Source organism: Doryrhamphus excisus, linkage group LG6 (genome assembly GCF_037039965.1).
Source record: "Doryrhamphus excisus strain RoL-2023G ecotype Guam linkage group LG6, RoL_Dexc_Guam_v1.1, whole genome shotgun sequence".
Taxonomy (NCBI): Eukaryota; Metazoa; Chordata; class Actinopteri; order Syngnathiformes; family Syngnathidae; genus Doryrhamphus; species Doryrhamphus excisus.
Genome location: NC_136362.1, coordinates 19201075 through 19225183, shown reverse-complemented (window position 1 = coordinate 19225183; position 24109 = coordinate 19201075). Strand labels below are relative to the sequence as shown.

Sequence of the window (24109 nt, the reverse complement as noted above, 5' to 3'; positions counted from 1 at the left end):
TGTAAATGAATACAAGTAAATGTAGTTACTTTCATAAAGCGCCTTTCTGCAAGGAAATTTAAGTTAATTGCTGTCGTTTATACATTGACACACGCACTAATACACTTGGGTAACAGTTAGGCACCAAAAACAACGTGATTGTTTTTGTTTTTATACAATGTGAATGTGATTATTTTTGGTGTCTATTTCCCAAGTATATTAATGTGTGTTTGAATGTATAGACGACAGGAATTAACTTAAATGTATTTGTAGAATGGTGCTTGATGAAAGTAAGTACCTTTACATCCTGAGGAAGACATGCTAGTACAGATAGATAGATAGACTTTCTTTATTGTCATTGCATAATAACACAGCAGTGAAATTGCCGACAAAATGTCGTTGCCTGGCTCCCGTATAATAATAAATAATAATGGGGAGAATAAATAGATGACATCAAATATGAACAATGTACAGCGTAAACAGTAATTTGTATAAATAATTTGAATAATTTAGAATAAATTATAATAATTTAAAGTTTTTTTAATAATAATTTAAAGCCTGAATGACCTATGACCTATGAGAATATAGTTGCACAGTTTTGTTGATGGGTGAGAGGAGTTCAACATTTTGTAGGCCTTCCGCAATGTTGAGAACAGAATTCCCCCATCATGCCCCCCCCCCAGCCACTTGTATTTCCATCCATCCTTATCCCGCCGTGGAAACTAGGTTTAGAGGACATGGGGAATGTCCATAGTGATTTGCGATGGTGTTATATTGTGTGCAAATGTAAAAGTAAATAGGGGTGAGATTCATTGTTATCCTCCTTCTGCTCCTCTTTTCCATTCACCTCCCTTTGGAAATGTTGGCCCCTTTCTTGTTCCTCGTTCACAGTGTTAGGCTGGAGTATGGTCGTGTGGTAGTAGACACGTGTACTGTGTGCTTGTTGAGTCACTTGTTGTCGTGTTATGAAAAATGGCTCGTCTAGATGCCACGACGCAGTTGTTAGATTAGTGAAGTTTAAAAAATGGAAGGGGTGACCCAGGTTCCCTAAAAAAGAAAAACCCTCTCATATATACCTTACCCACTCCTCAAGCATCACTGGGACTTTCCTGCTCTGGACTCTGATATTTCTCTGGACGTGTGAGTTTTGTTACACCTTGAAGAACAAAACCATCATCAAACATGACTTTGACATGTACAGGTCAAGGTTAGAAAGCGATTGTATCCACTCCAAAAGAATCAGCTTGTCTGCAGCTTCATTGCCAATGTTTTTTGCAAGGAAGCAAAGTCTTTTATTCGACATGGCTTGACATTATTCTCAGCATTTTCTTCCATAAAGCTCTCAAGTCGCTTTAAAGCTGAAGCCATCGCCTCACCCTCAGCTCGATTCATCCCCTCTGCTGTGATTCTTGAGAAAGTAGGCTTAGCAATACAACCCCCACCCCCTATTTCACTCCTCCGGTTCGTCCTTGCCTGGGGTTGGTTTATCATCGTGGAGAAGCTCCATTTACAGCAGCAGCAGTCTCACTATTAGTATATGTTCCTGTGGGGGATGCTTCAAAATAAGACAAACCCCAGATGCCAAAATAAAAAAAGAAATGATGGCATGGCTATCAGTTAGGCCTGAATTATTTAGCTTTTTTTTTTTTTTTACATAATTTCTTGTCATTTGTCATTATTTTGGTGCAGAAAATGTATTTTTTTTTACTGTCACCTTTGAGATTAAGGGTTTAAAGCCCTAGCCTTCTGTCATTGTGACTATATATCGCCTCCAAATGAATTCATCTCCCGCTCCAGCTCCCACAGCTGCTATTTTGATTGGATTAGTCTTGAGTTGAATTAGCATAGCTGAGGGGAGCATTAATAGGATGACAGGGAAGCAAGCTTGGCTGATGTGGTGATTACTTAGCCCATTAGTCACATTTCCAAAACAGACCTCTCTGAGCGGGGTGCCATGGAAATACTGGCTTCTCTACCATCCTAATTTGAACAAAGAGCAAATATAGACACAAATACAAATTGTCGTTCATATAGTTTAATTTGAAGAGTCGTGTAGTGAAGCTATGACGGCTGCTTTGGTTGTACTGGACCTACAACTGCTTCAGCTTAGCCTTGACCAGTTCCCTTTTTAGTGGAGCAGTACTTCTCTCTAGCGGCGGTTTATTGTAACTGCAAGCTATTCTGCTGCTACTAGGCAACAGCTTTTGGTATCTGGTTGAAAAAAAATGATGAACAGACCAAATTGATCAATGCTTGATTGATCCGATTGATCACAAATCACTAGCATCGCAGATGATGAAAAACTGCTTTCTTGTCATCATAGCAGGTGAAATCTATGCATGCCTTTTCTATACACTCATTACCTGCATCTATACAGTAAAGGGGGCCACAAGTGGAACAAGCCGCCACATGAAACCAGTCAAACAAGTGTGGCCATAAAAATGGAACCATTCACATGATGACCATGATCTTAACACACACAGAATGTCCTCAGACGTGTTAAAAGAGAGTGTAGATAATAGTGATTGGTATTCCAAGCGGCATGGTGGGACTGATCAATGCTGTGTGGGGATCGGATTATCAATGGTGTACTTTCATTGATTTCACTTGTCACTGGTTGAATTCCTCTGGAGTAGTAGGGGGTGTAAAGAGAACCGGTTGTCACGCATTCCTATGTTTACAATGTACATTTTAATATGAATCAACAACATGTTGGTGCCATAGAGTTTCTTAACTTCTCTCTCACATCTCTAATCTTCAGAGAGAACTCTGCATTTGTCCAAGCGCTGCAATATGAATATAGACCATATTTATTGGCTCTGTCCTAAGTGGCCTGTGAAACTTCTTGGAATGGTTGCCAAGCGCTCCAACTTAATGCAGAGCTGATGTAAAAGCAAACCGTTCCTGTTTTAGATTGAATGGCTCACACCAGGCGACCATTAAAGCATTTCACTAGCTTATAAAAAAGAGACTATTATAAAGCATATGTGGACTCTGTGGACTCACTGAGTATCCGGCTTGCTATATAGAAATGTGAGAATAAGAGAGTGTGTATATATGCTACATCTATTAGCCATATTGTGTCATCAAAATCTGTAGACTTTATTGCCATGTCTGACAGAGGAAAATGACTGTTGACTGTAAATATTGTAGGTATAGAAATAGATTTACTTGTAAGTAGTCCTTTTCCTTGGGGATGTTTTGCTCAGATCTATAGCAGCTTGGTCTCCATGGGAAGGAAAAAGACAATAATGTATAATTGCCAATAAAAAAAATTGTTCCTTTTTTTCATTGTATGTTTTATATACTGTCTGTCTTGTAAAGTTAGTCATTTTTGTCATAAAAGCATGATGTGACTCTGTCGAAAGTGTTTTGTGACTCTTGTTGTGACCTCAGAACACAAAGCAAACACAAAGGGTCATCTAAACAATAGGAATGATATAATAAAATATCATAAAAATATGTTTTCAAGTTCTTTTTAAATGGTTTACAACGTTTCAAAATAAAGTGAATTCTCCGTTGATTTAGCATATATTATATGAATCTGATTTGCTTCTAAAAAAATAATAGAAATATAAATTTGTTGGTCCTTTGCCACAAAAACAAATGCTTTTTTACTCATATTTTGATACATAAACTTTGGAATGAGATGCAGTGTTATGTAAACTACCAGTGTTTGGTATTTTCATTACAATGTGTTATGTCTAAAGTCATCATTATTAATATAAAACTCAAATTCCAATTTAATTAAGATGAAAATAAAAATTACATACCCGTAAATATGCTCTACACAAGAGCACATACAATACATGTATATTGTACTTCTTAGTTTCAAACACTAGATGGTGCTGCTTAGAGAAAGCAGCTTCTCCACAACACAAGCGACAAACCTCAATGAAGAAATCTAGTGACGTCACACCACATATTATGTTATATGGTGCCGACTGATTGCACATTCAGTATTGGGCTTTTTTTACTCGCAAAACAAGATGATTAAAGAATATAACTGTTGAAAACACTATACTGAAACCAAACAGTCAATTTTGTACGTCGTTACCACAAAGTTAAGAAGTGTCCTGCTTACCTTTTCTTGCTAATACAGCCAAAACTACTCTTTAGGTTTGTTTGTTTTACCAGACGGTACGCCTAGTTTCCTCTCGTAGATATGCAGGAAAGTAGTGGTCACAGTTTTCCATTTTGGAAGGAAGTTTACATAAACGAGGAGCCAAGAAGTCCAGAGGGCATGACAATGGGTAAGCCATTTTTCTGTTTTAACTACTTTTGTGTTATTCAGTGTTTTCTGTTATCATCCTTAAAGGGGACATATTGTGCTCCTTTTTCGGTCCTTTGTAATGAGTTGTGGACTCATAGATCAGCTACACACTATAACCAGCACAGAAAGCTTTCTAGTTCTTTCAGAATCTGCATCTATTCAAGCTGTATTTCTTTGGATTTCGTGCTTCCCGCCACAATTATCTGTTTGAATTTATTGTACCCACGCCCCGCCTCCAGCCACGCCCACTGCGCTGTGGTTGGTCACCCTCCTTTCGGTGTTGTGTTGCTAGCTAACCCAACTTTATAGGAGTTGATGAAAAAACGGCGATTTATCTTCTAAAGAAAATAGATTTCTCAATGGTAAGTAGCTTTAGTATTTTAGCGTTTTCTACAGTATTAGTAGTGTAATGTGGTTATTACACTACCAGTGTTTAAAAAGCCATTAATGGGTGGTGTGGTGGGAAAAGGCAATTAGCAACCGTGCTCCTTTTATGCACACTCTATAATGCTATAGAGACAACCACTTTTGCTCCATAACTTACACAAAATAAACACAATTAAGACACTGATGAATTGTTACTTACTGCTTGCTCTTCTGACTCTTCCACAGGACCAAGTAAGTTTGAAAAGCCTTGTACTTTAGTAAGTTTGTCCTAGTTCAGCTGCATACTGGCCCATGTTCACAAAACAGTCCAGTGTGAATTCCGTTGACAGATGTTTGATTTGCTTCTAGGCAATCAGGAACTCCAACCACTTGTGCCTAATGGTGCCATATTTAGGAATTGTAAACAAATACGGCTTTCCCTTACTTGGTATCGGAATGATACCAAAAATTGTAGTGTTATATTTCTGCCAACAGATGGCGGCAGAGTACGTGATTTGGAATCCATCACGCACAATGAAACGCTGGTCTGCTAATTGGGTGAATCTTTATTTCCTTTTTCAGTCTAAACACACATTCCCCTTTACTTTTTTCCATTGCTGTATCACTGTTTGCAGTTATAACTTCTCCACTGTTGAAAGACAGAGAAATGACATGCTGAATTGTGAAGGAGAGCTGAAGATCAGAAAGCGTGTCTCTCTGTGTGTTTATCTTTGTATGTGTATGTGCAGGCATTTGGTCAAGGTCTTCGATTAGATGTCCGCTTAACATGTCAGAGCCCAGCTCCTTTTGTAACCCCAGAGAGGATCCAGGGAGCCTCCCACTGAAAAGGTCAGTCTGCTTGGGTCAAAGGTGACCACACACACACACACAACAGATCTCTCAGAGAGCCGTCCTTCCTTTCTCTTCCCTTTGCATCTCTCCTCTCCTGTCTCCTTCATCACTCTCTTCTCCCTCCGTCTTTTTTTTTGTCTCTTTGCTCTATTTGAAATTGATTGTCTCCTACCATCACAAAGACACTTGGTTCTGATTGATTGATTGGCTGCGGGAGAGGGAGAGAACATCGACACTGGGGCTTCCACAGCTCTGAGGTGTGTCTGAAGGGAAAACAAATGACGCCATTTTGATGCACTGGAAGAAAGCGCCTTTCAGCAGCCTTGGCCGTGTGTTTGTTTACACTTCTGGCCAGCTCCTAAAGCAGACAAACACTCTGGCCCATGGAATCGAACAGGAGATTAAATACAGGCGAGCTGAAATACAGGAAACAAACAAAGACACTCATGCAACACAAACTCACTCTCGTACTTGCGTGATTAAAAAAAAAATCAGACAAACAAATGGAGACCTCACACATAAAAAGGGGTTACATAGACAGGACTGACGCTATATGTATACATATACACATCATTTACACATAAACATCACATAAAAAGGAATGTACTTGGGAACCCAGTCTTTTTTTCCTCTGTTGCTCTCCCCCTCTCCGCTACCTGGAGGTACATTTAAATCCTGCCGTTTTAAATACACGTACATATATAGTATCCATGCATAAAGAATTGCTCATCCCACCCCTAGTCACAGAAGTGTTTTTGTTTGGTTCTTTCTCTTTTTTTTAATATGGGAATCACTTCAACACACAGATGACAGTCTTCAACACAAAATGAACTGAACATAGTGTTCTTTCCATCGTGTTTATCACCTAATTTTCTTCATTTTATAACCTAACTCATCATACTTTATGTCCAATTTGTTTGTTTTTTTCACAAATAGGACGACGTGCAAACTTATATGAACAATAAATTAAGCATAAAATGCCTTACATTAAACAGGAGATCCTATCAGAAAGAATATAAATGGTCTCAAAGAAGAACTATATGTAGCATCACTGTCCTCTCTAAACATTGATGTGAATGGTTTGCTACACAAGCTTTTGAGATTTGAGGTATATCAACATGAATTGCCTTACGGTGCTTGCTACTCTGGACAGAGGGACCAGTGAAGAGGGTTTGGATGGGCGGGGCCAAAGAAAAGGCTAATCACTGCTCTTTGGATCAGTTATTAATGGGCTACATCTGACACACACACATGCACACAGACTCCTATTTTCAGATTACAAATTACACAAAAATATCTCTGATAGGAGTGTGTGCGCATGTGTGTACTGAGAGTGACATCATGTTGTTAGACCAAATATGCAATATCCAGATAAATATGAAGTGCTCTCACTAAAGTGGCACCCCTTTAGTTGCTCCCTTTTCACCCAGTATGTGCCCCCCTTCACTTAAATGTGTGTGTGTGTGTGTGTGTGTGTGTGTGTAGAGCAGTCCAACTCCTGGTTGAAGGAAAAAGGCACTCAACTCTTCCTGCATGATAAACTTGTGTTTGTCATGCAGCATGACTGCTCTCTGGAAATGTGTGTGTGTGTTTCATTCTGTGTGTGTGTGTGTCCCAAGTCCAGTGTGCACACAACAGGCTTGAAGTATCTTTGGTATTAATGGCTGCATCACAGTCCTCTCCATTCTGTATCTTTTTTTTAACAAACTTAAAAAAAAAGTCCTAAAATGACACCTCTAACAGGGATTCTGTTCTATAGTGCACTACATAGCGACCCGAGCCCAATTGGAGATGGGAGAATGTCGCTTAAGATCTTCCATTGCCGCCATGGGAATGAGTCTCCCTTGCTGCGACCTTTTTATCTTCCCATTTCCTCTCCAGTATGATTATCTCCCGCTAGAAGATGCTACACAACTAGTGGCTTTGCCCACGTACGGATAAGAAACACACACAGAAAAGGAGGCATTACTCGTTGTAACCCCCCGCACCCCCCACCCAAAAAATGAATACATCAGCAGAGGAATGCAATGACAGTCCAATTCATGGGTGTCACAAGTCCAGCGATCAAGGAAGAGTCCCTCATAGTCCGTCTACGCTGTATTCACAAAAATGCACAGTCACTTGTGGTATCCATTCCTTGTCTGTGCATAGGATCAGTCAATGACATGTTGATTCTTTCTAATCTTTAACTTCTCTCTTTTTTTCTTTTTTTTACTATTTTGTCAACAAGGTGCTTCTTTACATTAAGTTTCAAGCACGACATAGCACAATAGTCATGAAAAGAGGAAACCATGTGTCTATGGTACTAGATTTACCCGCATCAATATTAGGGAGGGAAGGGATAAAGAAAGACAACACCGGGGACTGTCACAAGTAGATAGAATAGATAAGACACAGAGAAAGAGCATTTAAATTAAAGGTTATTTACATTTATATACTGTGTCGATCACATGAAAACTTTTTTTTTAATCTGAGGTATGGAACAGGCGACATGCCCGTGTAGTGCTTGCGGTGTGAAGGTTGTGATGATCCATGCCAGACACGTGGCAACGAGCGAGCTGCATCTGTTCACTGATTATCATAAAGAGGCAAACATCATTGGCACTCGGGATCCTATATTGTGACATTTGACCTCTGTCTTTGGCCACTTGAACAGAGCAGAGCTCGCTCCTCACGCAGGTGATGACACATGGAGTCCCTTTTTGATTGTTCTTTTTACATAACCTGAAAATAACCTCTGAGGTGGCAACAACCATGTAGCAATAGAGCCTATAAGTGCTCTATAAGAGAATGACATTCAAATGCGTATCAAATGGGCTGGAGTCATTGCCATATTTCCTCAAATAGTGGCTGTAATTATCACTATGGCATCCAATACCATGCACCCCATGTCGTGGTAGACGTCATGACATACAGTGTCTGCACAGCAGACATGGCATCTGTAAAGCTGGCGTTTACGGCAGAGCTTAAAGTGTGCCACCGTAAAGCACTCACATTTCAACATTGACCTGGAATTCATAGTCCAGAAAACTGATCGATAAAAAGGCCAAGATTGACCCCCTTATGATTGATGGAAGTCGTGATACAAAATGGAATTTTTATTGTGTTTCTTAAAATGTCCATATTGTGCAACAAAAAGTATTTATGTTTTAAATTGATATTGATTAGTGTAAAATTGAAATACAAGTTCAATGTTCAAAATTCAAATTAAAATAATCCAATGAATGAAATTATTTTTGTTTTAGCTACGGATTATTTAAAATATGTAAGTTGAAAATCTATTAATATATTTTTAGATGTACTTTTCAGACATATGTAGTAATGAGGTGTTGTGTATATGTGTGTATATATGTATGTATGTATATATATATGTGTGTGTATGTACGTATATATATATATATATATATATATATATATATATATATATATATATATATATATATATATATATATATATATATATAGTGTATTGTATTGTAAGTGTATATGTGAGAAAGAATAATGTAACATAGTATGCATGTCTGAAATCAATTAAGAAGAAGAAGATATATTATTTTGATGAATTGACATTATTTAATTTTGTATAAAAAAATGATTAAACGTTCAGTATATTGTTTTATTGTAAGAAGCCAAAGTGTCTCCTCCTCCCTTGATAAATGCCTCATAAACACACCAGCAGCCACTATTTGAGTGAATACGGTAGTTTGGTTGTGTGTGTTTGGTTTTAGCGGAGCGACACTCATGCATAATGCTAAGTCAGCGCTTTGGTTTGTGTTTACTGTGTTTCTGTGCGACGCTCGCACAAGATAGGAGCTCTGACCTCACTGGACACTAACATGCGAGAAGATGTGGTTTAAATAGACAGCAGGTGGCAGTGTTATTGCCGGCCGACTCATTACATTCAGCTAGTATGTGAAGTGTTGCACGCATGCACACACGATACACACACATGCAATGGTGAAGGTATTGAGGAGCCATGTGGTTCACAGGTCAAGGGACCACTTGACTCACACTTTTCATTGTGTGTTAGTGAAATGATTAGTTGTGGTGATTTGTGGCCCAGCAGGCACATCTGCTGTCTGATTGTGAAAAACATCTTGTGGCTATTTGGGTTTTTTTACACCCTGAAAACAAGCAAACCAGCACCAAACCTAAATGAAAATAACTCCTTCCTCCTCAAGGCTTTGGCTTTGATTATTATCCTCTTTACTCAACAGAGACCCACAATGTGGTTTGGTGTGAGCCACACAGCAACTTGCTTCAAGCTACGGTATCTTTGGTATGAACAGTTGACCCCTGATATTAACATTCAGTTTGAAAGAAATAATCTGATTCATCTGCATATGTCGCAAGCACTTTGAGCAGATGAATAAGATCTAAAGCAAACAACTACACACTCTGTAGCTCACTGCTTTCATGAAAAACAACCCCTCCGTCTTCCATGAATGTGTTCAACCTCTCATCTCTCCCTCAGGCCTTGGAGAAAGTGGCGACCGAGGAGGTACCAGGGTGGATGGGAGAGGAGTTGGCATTGCCATGTCTGTGAGAAGTGTGCTCATGGCCATGTACCCCGTGACCGTGCTCCTCCACGTCCCAACGGTCCGGACAGCGGCGGCGTGAGTTCATGAAGAAGTTGGAGACGGTGGAGAGCTCCAGGCCCAGCTGATGGGAGATGGTGAGCTGCATCTCCTTGGAGGGCCTGCGGTTCTCTCTGAAGATGGCTACCAAGGTACGACGCTGCAGGTCTGTGAAGACCAGTCGCTGCTTCTTTGGCACCTGGTTGCGCTCCCGTCCTCGGTCCTCTTCCTTACGTTTACATGCTGGAGACAGGAAGGGTGAGGAAGGAGGGAAAGCATTTTAGCCCCTCTCAAATTCAGTTTTTACAAATGAACAACATGTACAAGGACACAACACAGGAAATGTTAAAGGAAAGTCATGTGACAACAAAAACAAAATATGGGCATTTGTTTAGTATGCATGATACTGCTTATGTTGCATTTCAATATAACACTAAAATCTTACCTAAGTTCCAATAACCATGTTTTACAGTCACCTTGAGTTTGTCTCACTTATTCATATTTTCTTGTGCAACCCAACATTTAAAAAACTGTAACTACCTAATTTCTTCAAATACTCTTGCGCCAAGGTGCCCAAAGTGGGGTACACATACACCCAGGGGTGCACAAATTGTCATGGGGGTACGTGAATGCAAATTAACAACAGCGTGACTACATTGGTGTCTAAAGCCTAACTGTCCGATTTACAGTACAGTGCAAAAGATAGCAAACAGGAAGTTGTTCATTGTTCTGTGTGCGTTATATGAACACATAAGTAAGAATTCGTAAATGTATGCATATAATGATTACAGGGCTTAAAGTATTATCTATGCCGGATCTCCGGCGTTTCAATATGACCAACGAAAAAAAAAAAAAAAGAATCTGCCAGACCCAGACAAACACAAACTCATTGTCGCCATGCGGTAGGGCTCTGAATGCAGGTATTGCCAAGCCCCTCCTCCCCAAACTGCTACTGTCCAATGTTGCAATTATGCTGAGTTCAAGACAACGCGGGTAAAGGTGTATGTTTTTGTGTCCTATACTCCAAGAAGCTAGTGTATGCTACAGGGGTGTAGCCGAACCCGAATACGGTATTCAGAACCGCACGAATAATGACTTTTTTACAAATAGATAATTCTAACAAATACTTTTAAAATGTTTGTATTCGGGAACAATTAAAACATATCAGAAAGATGCGTTTCTTCGTGAGACCGCAGTGCATGCCCGGATCAGCCAATGAGTGACTGGTGTTCAGCAGTCGGGGATGGAGACAGAGCAGTCTGCCGTCCCCTCACAATTCGCTGCGGTGGAGCAGGAGGCTGAACTTAGTTGCATCCGGACTTTGGCTTTTTTTTTACCTCAACCGGGTTTCATATGCTAGTTTTCAACTATCAGTAATAGAGGAGTTTGACTGGGAGATATTTCCGTTGGCCGTTGCATTTAGTTGCTATTTACTTCTGCGGTTGGGCGTTGCCTCTGTTGCCTCTGTTAGCATTAGCTCGCTAACGTTAAGGCTGTATATATACATTTTTTTTTTTGGGGGGTGGGGTGGGGGGGGTTCAGGCCCAGGATTTTTTTTTTACTTTAAGCCCTGTGATTAAATAACATTGACGACATTAAATCTAATTAAATTCACACCTGAGTGGTTAGCGTGCAGGCCACACAAGTAGAAGCCCCAAGTTAGATTCCACCCTTGGGCATCTCTGTGTGGAGTTTGCATGTTCTCCCCATGCATGCGTGGGTTTCCTCCGGGTACTCCGGTTTCCTCCCACATTCCAAAAACATACTAGGTTAATTGCAGACTCCAAATTATCCATAGGTATGAATGTGAGTGTGAATGGTTGTCTGTCTATATGTGCCCTGTGATTGGCTGGCGACCAGTCCAGGGTGTACCAACGCCTCTCGCCTGAAGACAGCTGGGATAGGCTCCAACACCCCCACGACCCTTGTGAGGATAAGTGGTAGAAAATGAATGAATGAATGAATGAATATCAAAGAAGTGAAAATTAATTCAGAGTAAGACTATTTTGTGCTTAAAGACACTGATTCATGTCAGTGTGCAAGAGTAGGGTTTACATGGCTTTAGGTCAAATGTCTGCACTAGTGGCAACCACTCTCCAAGACACGCTGTGCCCCAATTAAGACATTTGCATCCTTATAAATAAATATCTCACCTCAAATACCGCAATTACATTGATTGTGTATTGGCGTGTCCCGATACAACCTTTTCACTTCCAACTTGATACGGATATTGCAGCCTTTGAATATTGTTCAATATAGATATAAACGAGATATCAATATATATAACAAAGTATACATACTTTTATGACTTATTTTAAATTGTGGAATGTTACAAGAGGCTTGATCAAGTGATATTACTCAAATTGAACAATAATCAGTCGAAACATTATAAAATAAATTCTGCATATGCGCCAAACAGCAGTTCAGAGTACCCAGCCTTCTTGCAGTCCATCAGAGGGGTGCCGGAGAGCACCCCAACTGGTGACTTTGTACTTCTACTGGGAGACTTCAATGACCATGTTGACTATGACAGTGTGATCTGGAGGGGGCGTGATTGGGAGGAGCAGCCTCCTCTATCTGAACCCCTGCAGCTGGACTTCTGTACAAACCACAGTTTGTCCATAACAAACACCATGTTTGAACACAAGGATGTCCACAGGTGCACTTGGAAACAGGGCAGCCTAGGCCGCAGGTCTATAATCGATTTTGTAGTCCTATCATCAGACCTGCATCTGCATGTTCTGGACACGCGGCTGAAGAGAGGGGCCGAGCTGTTGAGTTGGATTAGATGGCAAAAACTCATATGTGTGGGAGTTCAGTGAGGCCATGGAGCACCACTTTCGGTCCTCCTCAAAGAGGTGATGGCAAACTGTCCAGCGCCTCAGAGAGGGGAATCAGTGCCCGGTCCACACTGTTGACATTGGCGACGGAGGCCTGCTGACCTCAACTGAGGATATAGTCGGACGGTGGAGGGAATATTTTCAGGTCTCTCTGAATCACATTGACATACCTAACATAGAAGAAGCAGAGTCTGAGGACACAAATGTTCCATCACTGTGGCTGAGTCTGGGTTTCTCTACTGAGACTGCTGCCCCCATGACCCGGATCCGGACAAGCAGCAGAAGAAGATGGATGGATAGAAGAAAGGAAGGAATGCCCTTGCAGTGCATTTCTTTGTGCAAATCTCAACAGCCAGTTAACAGCTAAATGTCCTCCAATAAACACACAAGGTTAGTCTTTTCTTGTATTTAAGTGACATAATTTGTACTTTTTTCTGTAAAACTGTACATGGAAATATAAACACAGTATCAACGTACTGTATACATTATATACAGCAATATTACATCATATATAACAAAAGGTAAACATGAATATTTGTACAGATTGCAGCTACAATCTCAAAGATCAACTATCTATGAGCATCTCAATTAACATACTTACTAAACAATACTGCCGTCTAAAATACGACATTTCTTAATCCACACAAGTCTCATGTAAATATAGGTGGACATTACATACAGATACATTATCGCCAAGGCGATGTCCAAACGTGTCCAGTATGCGCTTAAAAATCAGCATCAGCCATACAGTAGATATGTGTGCACACACACACAGAATCTCTATCTATATACATATATATATATATATATATATATATATATATATATATATATATATATATATATATACATAGAAAAGATACAAACACTACTCAGCATAAGTTAAAGTAAATTGGAGTGTTTTTTAAGATGGTCTGTCTCTCTTCATTGTCATTGTTAATTCTGTTTGTTCTTGTCATTGTTGTAAAAACAAATTACTTTCTCCAGTACAAAGCTCAACCGATGTTCACAAAGGTATACTGCCACAGTGTGTTCGGAACACCGTTTTTATGCAGATACGAAGTACCCCAGAACTTGGAACACCTGTAGGGATTAGTTGTACCAACTGCAAAAGCTTGATCAGCCTTAATTTCTGCAGAACAACTTTAAAGGGGACCTATTATGCTCATTTCCCGGCCTTTGTTGAATTGCCATTTGCAGATTAAAATGCATTTCTTTCTTCAGGAACTCCAATCACTTGTGCCTGATGGATTGTAAGGATTGTAAACAAATGTGGCTTTCCCTTACAATTAGTAAAGGGGCAAACACTTTTTGACACCACTGTATTTTTCTGTTTTTTTTTTCAACTCATTCATATTACACTATGTTGAAATGCATAAAAGTAAGATTTGATTAACCTATTGAGCACTAATTTGCATATATATCTCAAACAAACTCCAGGCTCATACTGGTGGATGGTGGGTCCTTAAGCGGCATTTAATGGTGTTCCTGTCACAGTTTTATACAATAAGATAAATGACATTGCTCTTATGTACGTACGTGTTACTGATGCATTGAAAACATGTCCCAGTGACTAGCTAGCAAGCTGCTAATGATATTTACATCCATTCTCATCTTCAGCCATGCCTGGTCACATTGACACAAGCCCCCAGATAGATGTCTTCAGCTATGCCTGCTCATGACTATAGCAGTCCCTAACACATATTTTAGATAGCAGTGAGCTGGCAAAAAAAAAATCAGAGTGATGGCTCGCATCTAAAAAAAACACTCGTTGGTACACTTCTATGCAACGGCACCACTGTATAAATGACAATGAAAAATACCTGCTGTGAACAAGTAACTAGTACTTTGTGACAATTCAACTCACGGCATCAGTATAGATGCAAATAACTTTTGTCTTGTGGGGAGAGCCATCTGCCAGGGCTGTAAAGCTTACAACTTTTTGCCCCTTTCTACTCAATATTTGCCCCACATCAATGACCACACAGCTGTTTTTCCTCAAACTATGGTTTTGAGCAGAGGGTCAAACAGGACGTGCACATGTTCTTCCATTAATTCCTTATTAATAAGTTAACTTTGACAGACCTAATAATTGCCATTGTGATATTATAACATTAGTGCTTTATTTGGTCTGAAAATAATGTTGACAATAATAATTGTGCAATGACAATAAGAGAACTCTATCCATCTAGCTATCCCTCTATCCATTTTCTATACCGCTTATCCACATTATCATTGGGATTGCAAGGGTATGCTGGAACCTATCCCAGCTGACTTCGGGCTGGACTGGTCACCAGCCAATCACAGGACACATATAGACAAACAATCATTCGCGCTCACATACCTATGGACAATTTGGAGTCACCAATTAAACTCACCCTACATTTTGGAATGTGGGAGGAAACCGGACTAGCCGGCGAAAACCCACACACGCACGGGGAGAACATGCAAACTCCACACAGGGATGCATAAGTGGATATTCAAATCCAGATATTCCCAATCTCCTGACTGTGTGGCCAACATCCTAACCATTCATCCACCTTGTGGTGACAATCATTTTTTCATACTTTCATACGTACTTTTCTTAAAAATAATATTAAAATCTCATCTTCTTCCGTTCTCGTGCACATGGACCCAACACAAGAAAAGAGCTAGGAAAAGCAGCTAAGAGAAGTGTTGTTGATGCGTGAACGTCAGCGTGCCTGATGTTTCATTTTAAGAAAGACCAATTAATTACAGATCAGAATGAATCTCTTTGTTTTAATCTGCAGACATAATATTAAATATGACACCAATGCACTGTCTCACTTATGACACTGCTAAAATGTAGATCAGGGGTCTCAAACTCAATTTACCTGGGGGCCACTGGAGCTAGGGTCTGGGCAAGGCTGGGCCGCGTCAGGTTTTCCAAAAAAAAACAAAACGCATAAATTAAAAACAGAAAAATATACAAACTTTTTCAGTGCTTTGGTTCCGATTTTCTACAAGAAAAGCTCCAATAAAACATTCCACTGTTCTCAAATATCTTATTTTTTATTTTTCTACACAAAATAAGATGAAAAATAAATAAACAAATCAAGAACAAAGAAAAGCAATCAATCAGTAATAAATAAATATAATAATAATAATAATAAAACGGCAAATAATAAAAACTTAAGAAACCACATATAGTTGGTGGGTAGACAAATTATTTTTTTCAGATTAAAATGAACAAAGCATTATTAGAGCCCTGTAGACATGACAAAACACGACTATAGTCACATTTATACTTTTTTATTTACAACATATTGCGCAACTGCAGGGTCTTGAGACACATGCTAACTCGCAAACTAGAGAGCTAGCGACCTAAACGGTAGCCTTCAAGTTATTTCCTTTAAACTTAAATAGCCAAAAACTTACCACTTCCACACGGATAGGGAGGATAACTATTAACAGTTATTTAACCTTTAACATGAACATTAATCAAACGTAATAATTTTTTCTGGGTACATGATACCATACAGCATCCATATCAAACTTGCGCGGGCCGCACTAACATTAAACTTTCATGTCAAGGCGGGGGCCTCAAGCTAGTGGCCTGCGGGCCACATTTGGCTCGCGGGCCGCGTGTTTGAGACCCCTGATGTAGATGGTTCAGATGGCTTTATTGACCTACTTTGGGTTTGGTTTTGAATGTTTAATGACCAAAATGTTGAATTACAGGGAAAAACGGAGGTGCTGTCTACTTCTGGCATTGTCTTCTTTCTCTTTCATCAATTTAAAAATGGTGTTGAGTTGGTGAACAGGGTGGTGGGGACCACGCGTGGATAAATCCCCTTGATTGCGGCTATTTGTGTGGCTTGTTGGAATCGGAGGAGCGTGCAAAGGACTGAAATGCTGACAAAGACGCGGGGTCGCCGTGCTTGGATGCACCGTCAGTGAGTCTCGGTTCTGGCCGTGAAGGCTGGAGGAGGGAGTCTGTTCTGTTCTGCTGCCCTAAAAAAGCTGCAATGATCGATTTTCCGCGGTTTTCTCCCGAACACGTGGTCCAGTAATCAGGGCTCCCTTCCCCACCCTATCGATCGCCATCGATCCGCGAGACCGAGGTGTGTGTGTGTGCGTGTGCGTGTGCGTGTGGCGGGAATGCGCGTGTTATAGAACTCGGAAGCGCGCTTTGTGACAGATGGAGAAGAAATTGTTTATCAGTTGGAGAACAAAGAGGATGTCTCAAAAAAAGCGTGCGGACAACGTAATGTCTCCTCGCGTGTAACACAGAAAGTGATGTTTTGCCACGAATCAGTGAGGAGAGGATGAGGATTGGAAAGAAAGGCTGCAGAGTCGAGGTGGTGCATGCACATGATTGATGACTTTACAGCAGGTTTAGACAACAACAGTAAACAGATTTGACTGTGCGGTTAGATCAATATGAACGTGCACATGTGTATGCATGACTGAGTGAGCGTGCATGTGTTTGGAGGGCCATTTTTCATGTTTGTTATACTGCAAGCAAAGCATAACTGCTCTTTGCATCTTATGTGCTTCTTCCACCACCTCCCCTTGTGTGTGTTTTTTTTCCTCTCAATTGTTTTAATTTGCCCTCAGATTGATAGCCCCCCATATTGATTGATTCAAACCATTTCATGGAACATTTATTCAATTGGTTCAGGTCCAGCCATGCCAGAATCTGCTAGCGGCTCTCTAAGTGCTATCTCAAACCAAACTCAATACTCCCTAATGTAATGACTGAAGGCTAGTGCTAATATAGTGATAATTTAATATGTAATGCCTGTTTTCCAACAAGTTTGGGCTTCCGGCCATTTCGCAATGCCAACACCACTCTGCTTCTCCATTCAAATCCAAACATAGCCTATACAATGGAGCCTCCTGAGGGGTTAGCACAAGGCCTGAGCTTGGGTCAATACATATTTCAGATAATCAATAGGTCCATTTCAAATGGTGCCCCTGAACGGGGCCCGCTCTGCAGCAATGAATAGGACCGCAGGGAAGTGGAAGGAGGGAGCTTCTCATTAAACTAGCCTCTCTTGAGACAAGACAAGCTATCTTTAGGTGCCTCATTATCAAATGGGCCTTTCTGAAGGGACAAGCGCCTATACACTCAACGGTCTCAAGTGGCTTCCGCTTGTTTTCATATGTCAACAACAGCCATTTATCTCAGACTCTGTGGTTTATCCAAAGATTAAGCCATGGCCTCCTCCTGTGCTGCATCATTTAAGATTTATACTGCACATTTATGGCATCAATGAGGATGAGGAGTACATGCACATTTTTTTATTTTATTTTTACAATGTGCCCCCGGGCCTCATTTTGGGCACCCCTGGTAAAACTACTACTCTTGCTCTCTTTTTCTAAGTGTGCACTCAATGGGCACATTATTAGGTACACCTGCACAATCAAATACGTATAAGAGTGTTATCTCAACTGAATATCTTTACAAGTATAATAATGCATTAGCACCACGTTTTTTTACACGTTATACAATTTTCAAGTCATCAAGCTCACTGAAAAGATGCATCTATATTTGTGGTAACACTATGGAACAGTGTAAAGTAAAAAGTCAAGTTGCAGAAAATGTATAATGAATGTATGTTTTTGATGGTGTGTTTGCGTGTGTGTGTGTGTGGATGGGACATGAGTGGGGCAGACGGCGAACTAACCGCACCGTGCTGCTGCTAGTCGACGCCTGGGCGGAGGGATGAGATCGGGCTTTGTGTGCGGTGAGACGGGCCCTCTCCCGCCCTGGACGGACTACTGCAGGCGAGAAACAGTTTTGTGTCAATCACTCTTTGTCACACCTCTCAAGCTGTACGGTTATTGATAGTATTGATCATATTATAGGCCCCTTTCATTGCCGGGCAGTAGAATAGGACCCTCCCATCATCATCAGCCCGTCCGCACACAAGCAAAGCGGCCCTGCAAAATGGCCCAGATTGATCAGGGTTGGATTATTTGAAACATTCCCTTTAGTTGTCAATTCAAAGTGCATGTTGTCTTGTCGGGACAAGTGATGGAAAGCTTTTGATGGCGTTCCGGCAATGGCTTGTAGTCTATAAAAACCGTCGTCTTATTGGCTTTTGTTTTTTATGCCTTCTCCGTTTTTACTTAGCGTTTCTTTCAATACAAATTAAGATTTAAAGAGCCAATTTCCTTCCCCGGAGACCTCTATGTTAGCTAATATTTAAAAAACAAATCAAAAGAAACGAAAATATATATACTCCTAATTAAAACGTATGAACAACTTTTTCCACTAAATTTAACCAAAATAAAATGTAATTTTCAGACAAAAATACTACACAAAATACGATAATAAAATAAGTAAATAATTATTGTAACTGAATAAAACACTAAAAATTATATTCGCATAAACCTTTGGCCAATAAGTTGCCTGTGTCTTAAAAAAAGCAAATTGAGACAACAAAAAACACAATAATGTTCTATTTAATGTAATCTTTTTCCACCTGTTTAATGACTTAACACAATACTAGACCATGTTTAACTCAATAACCACCTGAACTTACACGTTTAAGCATAAACTCATTGTACACTACTGACACATGCAAGAGTCATAGCCTTTCATCGGACATTTTACCAGCACAATGTACTGTACTATAAGTGTTGAGCTTGCTCCAGATTGAGGTCATGAAATAAGAAATAAATCTAAATGACAGCTCTAAACCATGCAGAGTTATAAACTAACTGTGCAGCCATTTCCTGCATATATTTCTATTCCCTAGCCACATTAATTTGTGCACACAAATCAAATTTATGTCATAATTATGAGATTGATCTCAGTGTGGCCTCGGTGGCCATAAATGCATGCAGGAAAAATATTTACTCTGTGTGTCATGAAAGATAATTGGAAATATTTGTTCAGGGGATTGTTTTGCTATGTAACTCTCCAAAGGGCTGCCTTGCACTCTCACATGATAATTACGTGTGTTAAGAGAGAAAGGAGATGAAATAAGCATACAGGGCAAATGAATGATGTGCTGGTCCAGAGCCAGACATAAAATAAGGAGAAGGAAATAAGGGAAGGATGGAAGAAGAGCGGGAGAGCACCAAAGAGAGCATAAGAGAGGAAATCAATACCGATTCAGAGCGAGTCAGATAAGCCTGAACAATGTATAGTGCAGACACACTCTATAACCCAGTCACACACATGCACACACATGTGAAAACACTCACACACACATACACCGCATGCCTCCATAAGGACTTATTACAAAGGCCATAAAGCAAGCTTTAAAAATCAAATGACATCACAACCTTGGATGGCGATCAGGATGTGCTGACATTGGCAGAAAGCACTCATCACAACAACTCACTCGTAACTGGAGGCTCTTTGTCTGCTAAGATGCTCCTTTGTGATCAAATATCAACCATGTTGTCCTGCCCCCCCCCCTTCCCCGGAAACTGTTTTGTCACAAATTACAGCAGAGTTATCTTTTCCAGCATGTAAATCTACACCATGTTTGTTTCTGACAACGATGTAATTTCACAGGATGTTTGGGTGTTCTTCCAAACCACTTGCACACCCTTTTTTTTTCTCTCCCTTAGATGGAGTGTGGTCCTCTCAGCCGTTAACCACAGATTTGACTTTGCTTACCTAGAAGATGCTGTTACAAGCAGCTTACACCGTCACTTTCTGCAATGCCTTTCTTCCCCCGGCCCTCCGTCTCCCTCATACTTATCAATTATTAAGGTTGGTATTGATCCTTTCACTAGCCTGCCTCTATCAGGCTGTTCACACAAAGCGCAGACCTGGCTGCCTTCATTCAATCAATGGCATCTCACAGCCTTGCATGTACTGTTCTTATATTCCAGCTGACAGTTTTGCCTTTCACAATATAAACCAGGCACTATACCACTTTTGTTTATCCTGAATCATCCTTTGTGAATGACATGAATCTTTGATAAGGGAGGCAAGTTTGATTGGCATGGCAAGATGCCTCTAATATGAGTGCAGGGAGGATGGGAAACGGCTTGGTCGGCGCTGCATCATCTGATCCATTATTTCTTTTGTTTTGCTCGGACTTCCCGAAGCTAAAACCACCTGACTGCCTGTTGCCAGGTTAGCCAGCAAAGTCAGGTTTTTATGATGTTACTGTCATACTGCAGAGCAGGGGGAGAAAATATAGAGAAAGAAGGAGGGGTGTTGGGAAACAGCACTATTGATCGCCAATGTGCAAAGCTCGGCAAACACAAAAAGGACAGAGTTACACTATTAATGACGCTCACAACACCGACTGCTAATCCCTCTTTATCTATCTATTCATCTATCTTTCTATCTTCGCTGTCTATATAATAGGTAAAGCTCAATTTTCACTGTATATAATACTGAGGTATTCATTAATTTAACATTTAATGTATTTATTATTGAAGTTGTCATTGGAGAAGACTAACATTTAGATCCATACAGCTAAATGTCTTAGCATCATTATAAGACAAGTCCTGTATTTTTAAATATGTACTTTTCATGAACTGTCCCCCCCCCCCCCCATGCAGTGTTAAAAGCTCACACATTGCTACATGCACTTTGTACACCCTATACCTGTCTTGTGTTCTAATTTTAGAGCTTTTACTACAGGCTGCTCAATGAAAAGTCACACAGAGCGTGCGGTTATTGCGTCTTTCAGCTCCAATACGAGTATTGATTCGTATGCCACATTTAAAAGGGAGAGTGAGAACTCGTCTATTGATCAGGCAGCCTGGGGTCACCCCAGCTTTCTCCCACGCAAAGGTGGCCCTGCATAAGCCCACCGTGTTTACAGTCTGGAAATGAGAGTGCAGGAAGGTGCATTTAGCTTTGTTTATTATTATTATTATTATTATGATAAATGAATAAATAGTATTTTGGTGAAAACTGAGAGGCAGTCTGCTAGTGCAAATGAGTTAATTGGGACTCCATAATGTCATCAATTTGAATCAGGCTGCAGCCTTGGCTTTGTTTTAGCAGAATGAACTGTCCATGGTGCTGAAGTGCGCAGCCTCTCCAAGTTTAGTGTCTTTTAAAAGTCTGGATCAATTGTGTGATGTAATAGTGATGAAGGGACCGTTTCTTACCCGCCAACCTCAGGGCAGACATCCTCTGGAACTCTGGCTCCTGCAGCCACTTCCACATCCTCCTAAAGGTCTCCCGACCGGATTTAAGCTTACTCCAGGGTTTGGGGTTTCGGAGCAGGTCTGAGAGAGTCCCTTGTGACCGGCTCAAGATCCTCTGGGCGAATATGGCCTGCGGGATGGAATATCTCTTCAGTTCGGCCGTTATCCTCTGAGCCACTTCCTTTGTGTTGATTTCCTCCGCCTGTATGCCCGAGCCTGCGACCCCCTGGCCGCTGCCGTGGCCGTGCCTCTCGCGGTCTCCAAGCATCACGGCGCCGCCGGGCTGAGAGTGAAGGTGGCCGTGTGGGTGGTGGTGCATGCCGTTCAGGTTGGTTATCATGCTGTGGCCGTGGCCACCTAAACTCCTCGCCAGGTGCTCCTGTTCGCTTCGAGACAGCATGGAGGCGTGAGACTCGAACCCTGACACCGGGGAAAGCATCTTGGCTTCGGCTGATAGGTGCGCGCTCGGGCCGTACGACGAGAGCGGCTGCTGGGGGTTGTGCAAAGAGCCCAGGCCGCTCGGAAGCGGGGAGAGCGAGCCGTGCCCCATGCCGGACATCTCTTTAGGGTAGTGATTGTATAGATTGCCCATGGGGGCCAGCCCGCGGTGATCGTCCCGCATTAGCGTGAAGCTGCCACTGACGTTCCCGGAGGAGAGTCGCTGGTGGGCTGCGGCGTGGTGGTGTGAATGCGGATGGTGGAACTTATCCGACACGGTGGATATCGGAGGTAGATGCTGCAGCGGGGCCAGTGTGGTGTACGTGTTGCTAAGGCTCATCCCGGTCTCGCACATGCTGATGGACGGGTGCAGGTGTCCGGACAGCGCTGACGGATCACTTCGGTAGTCCCCGCCGGAGCCCTCCAGGATCGAGGTCATACCGGAGACCATGGCTGACCGCGCGCCAGGAGCGTGGGACACCAGATTCCGTGGAGTGGAGCTGGGGGAAGGCGACGGCCGCGAGCTCATGAGGTCCCCCACCTGGGAGTGCGAGGAGATGCTGTGAAGATTCTCCATGGTGAGCTCCATTGCGAGAAGGATATATACGTTCCCCTTTACCCTCCCTCCCCACCCTCGCCCTCGTCTCTCCCGCTCAGAGACGCGCACTCTTCCCTAAACCTCCGAGCCCTGCTGGAGTGATAAAATTACCAAAGCATTTCAACGCCAATCCATTGATTCGAAACGTTCCATCGAACGGCCCAATCCGGCGTGGAGAAGTTCTGTTGTTCCCACGCATGCAGGTGCAGGAGAAGCGGTCGTCCTCCCGGCGTCGTGCAGCTTTAAGCGTGCACGTCTCTGTGCGTGGTTATATCTCATCTCTGGTCTAACGGCGCTCCTGCTCAAGGCGAGCAGACGCGTGTCAGGGAGGCGTGGACGCGCATTCGCGTGCTCGGAACGGGTGTACGCGCACAGATTTAGCTCCCCCCTTCTCTTAACTGTGATAGATGGAAATACATTTTGCCACGGTGGATTTGTCTCAGTCTTAACATATGTTGTGATCATTTAGTGCATAAAGTACTGTTACAGTAACGAGTACTTGCTTGCATGGGTTTCACGCATACATTTGCAAGTACAACCATATACTTCAGCTCACTATCTGTTTCCGTGCACAGCAGTTGTTTTGTAGATAAACTTTTTTTTTGTTTTCCCACGGACTGTATGGTTTTGCATTTATACGCTTAGTGATAAAGCTGATCGAAATATTGATTGACAGAGATTAATGACGAGGCTCCGGGCAGGCTGGGGGGTTGTTGGGGGGGGGGGCGGTGGGTGACAGAGGTCACAAAGTTAGGATCGTAAAGCTGCACATCACTCTCCAAGTCCAAGGAGAATATCGTTTTATTTAGATTTTGATCATAAATGCAAAAACAGTCCATGTTCTTATTTGAAACATCATGGCCACAAATGCAATAATTGTAGATACTATACAGCACTCGAACAAAATCCAACATATTAGACACACAGCAAGTTTTCATTGATTTTTATAGATAAAACTGGATTTAAATTGGAAGTCTAAAACGTGTCTAAAATGGTTTTTATTAGGGTTTTTTTATTCACAAAATCGTCCATGATTAATTTAACACCACCATAAAAGTAGAGTAAAACCGCACATCATTCAAAGCAG

The 24109-nt window shown here is 41.4% G+C and overlaps 1 protein-coding gene and 1 long non-coding RNA gene across 3 annotated transcripts; one reads left to right on the top strand and one right to left on the bottom strand.

Moving 5' to 3' along the window:
• Positions 1-4138: 4138 nt before the first annotated feature.
• LOC131126331 (uncharacterized) lies at positions 4139-10483 on the top strand. The gene is made up of 4 exons (XR_013627558.1): positions 4139-4232; positions 5114-5176; positions 5368-5467; positions 9945-10483. It is a non-coding gene; the product is annotated as an uncharacterized LOC131126331 (long non-coding RNA).
• LOC131126329 (one cut domain family member 2-like) lies at positions 8955-23016 on the bottom strand. Of its 2 annotated transcripts, XM_058068748.2 has the most exons (3): positions 21948-23016; positions 18547-18635; positions 10085-10290 (listed from the first exon to the last, which is right to left on the bottom strand). In XM_058068748.2, exons 1-3 carry the CDS (start codon positions 23011-23013, stop codon positions 10192-10194), a joined length of 1254 nt encoding a protein of 417 aa, XP_057924731.2. In that variant the 5' UTR covers positions 23014-23016; the 3' UTR covers positions 10085-10191. The 2 variants fall into 2 exon arrangements, with proteins under 2 accessions (XP_057924730.2, XP_057924731.2); XM_058068747.2 differs by lacking the exon at positions 18547-18635 and having other exon boundaries at positions 8955-10290.
• Positions 23017-24109: the final 1093 nt, after the last annotated feature.

What these genes read in the sequence shown, in the direction of transcription:
- LOC131126329 (XM_058068747.2), bottom strand. Translation starts at nt 23,013, where the DNA reads ATGGAGCTCACCATGGAGAATCTTCACAGCATCTCCTCGCACTCCCAG. An exon ending in GTCTGCCCTGAGGTTGGCGG is followed by an intron (nt 10,291 to 21,947) that starts GTAAGAAACGGT and finishes TCCTGTCTCCAG; the next exon opens with CATGTAAACGTAAGGAAGAG.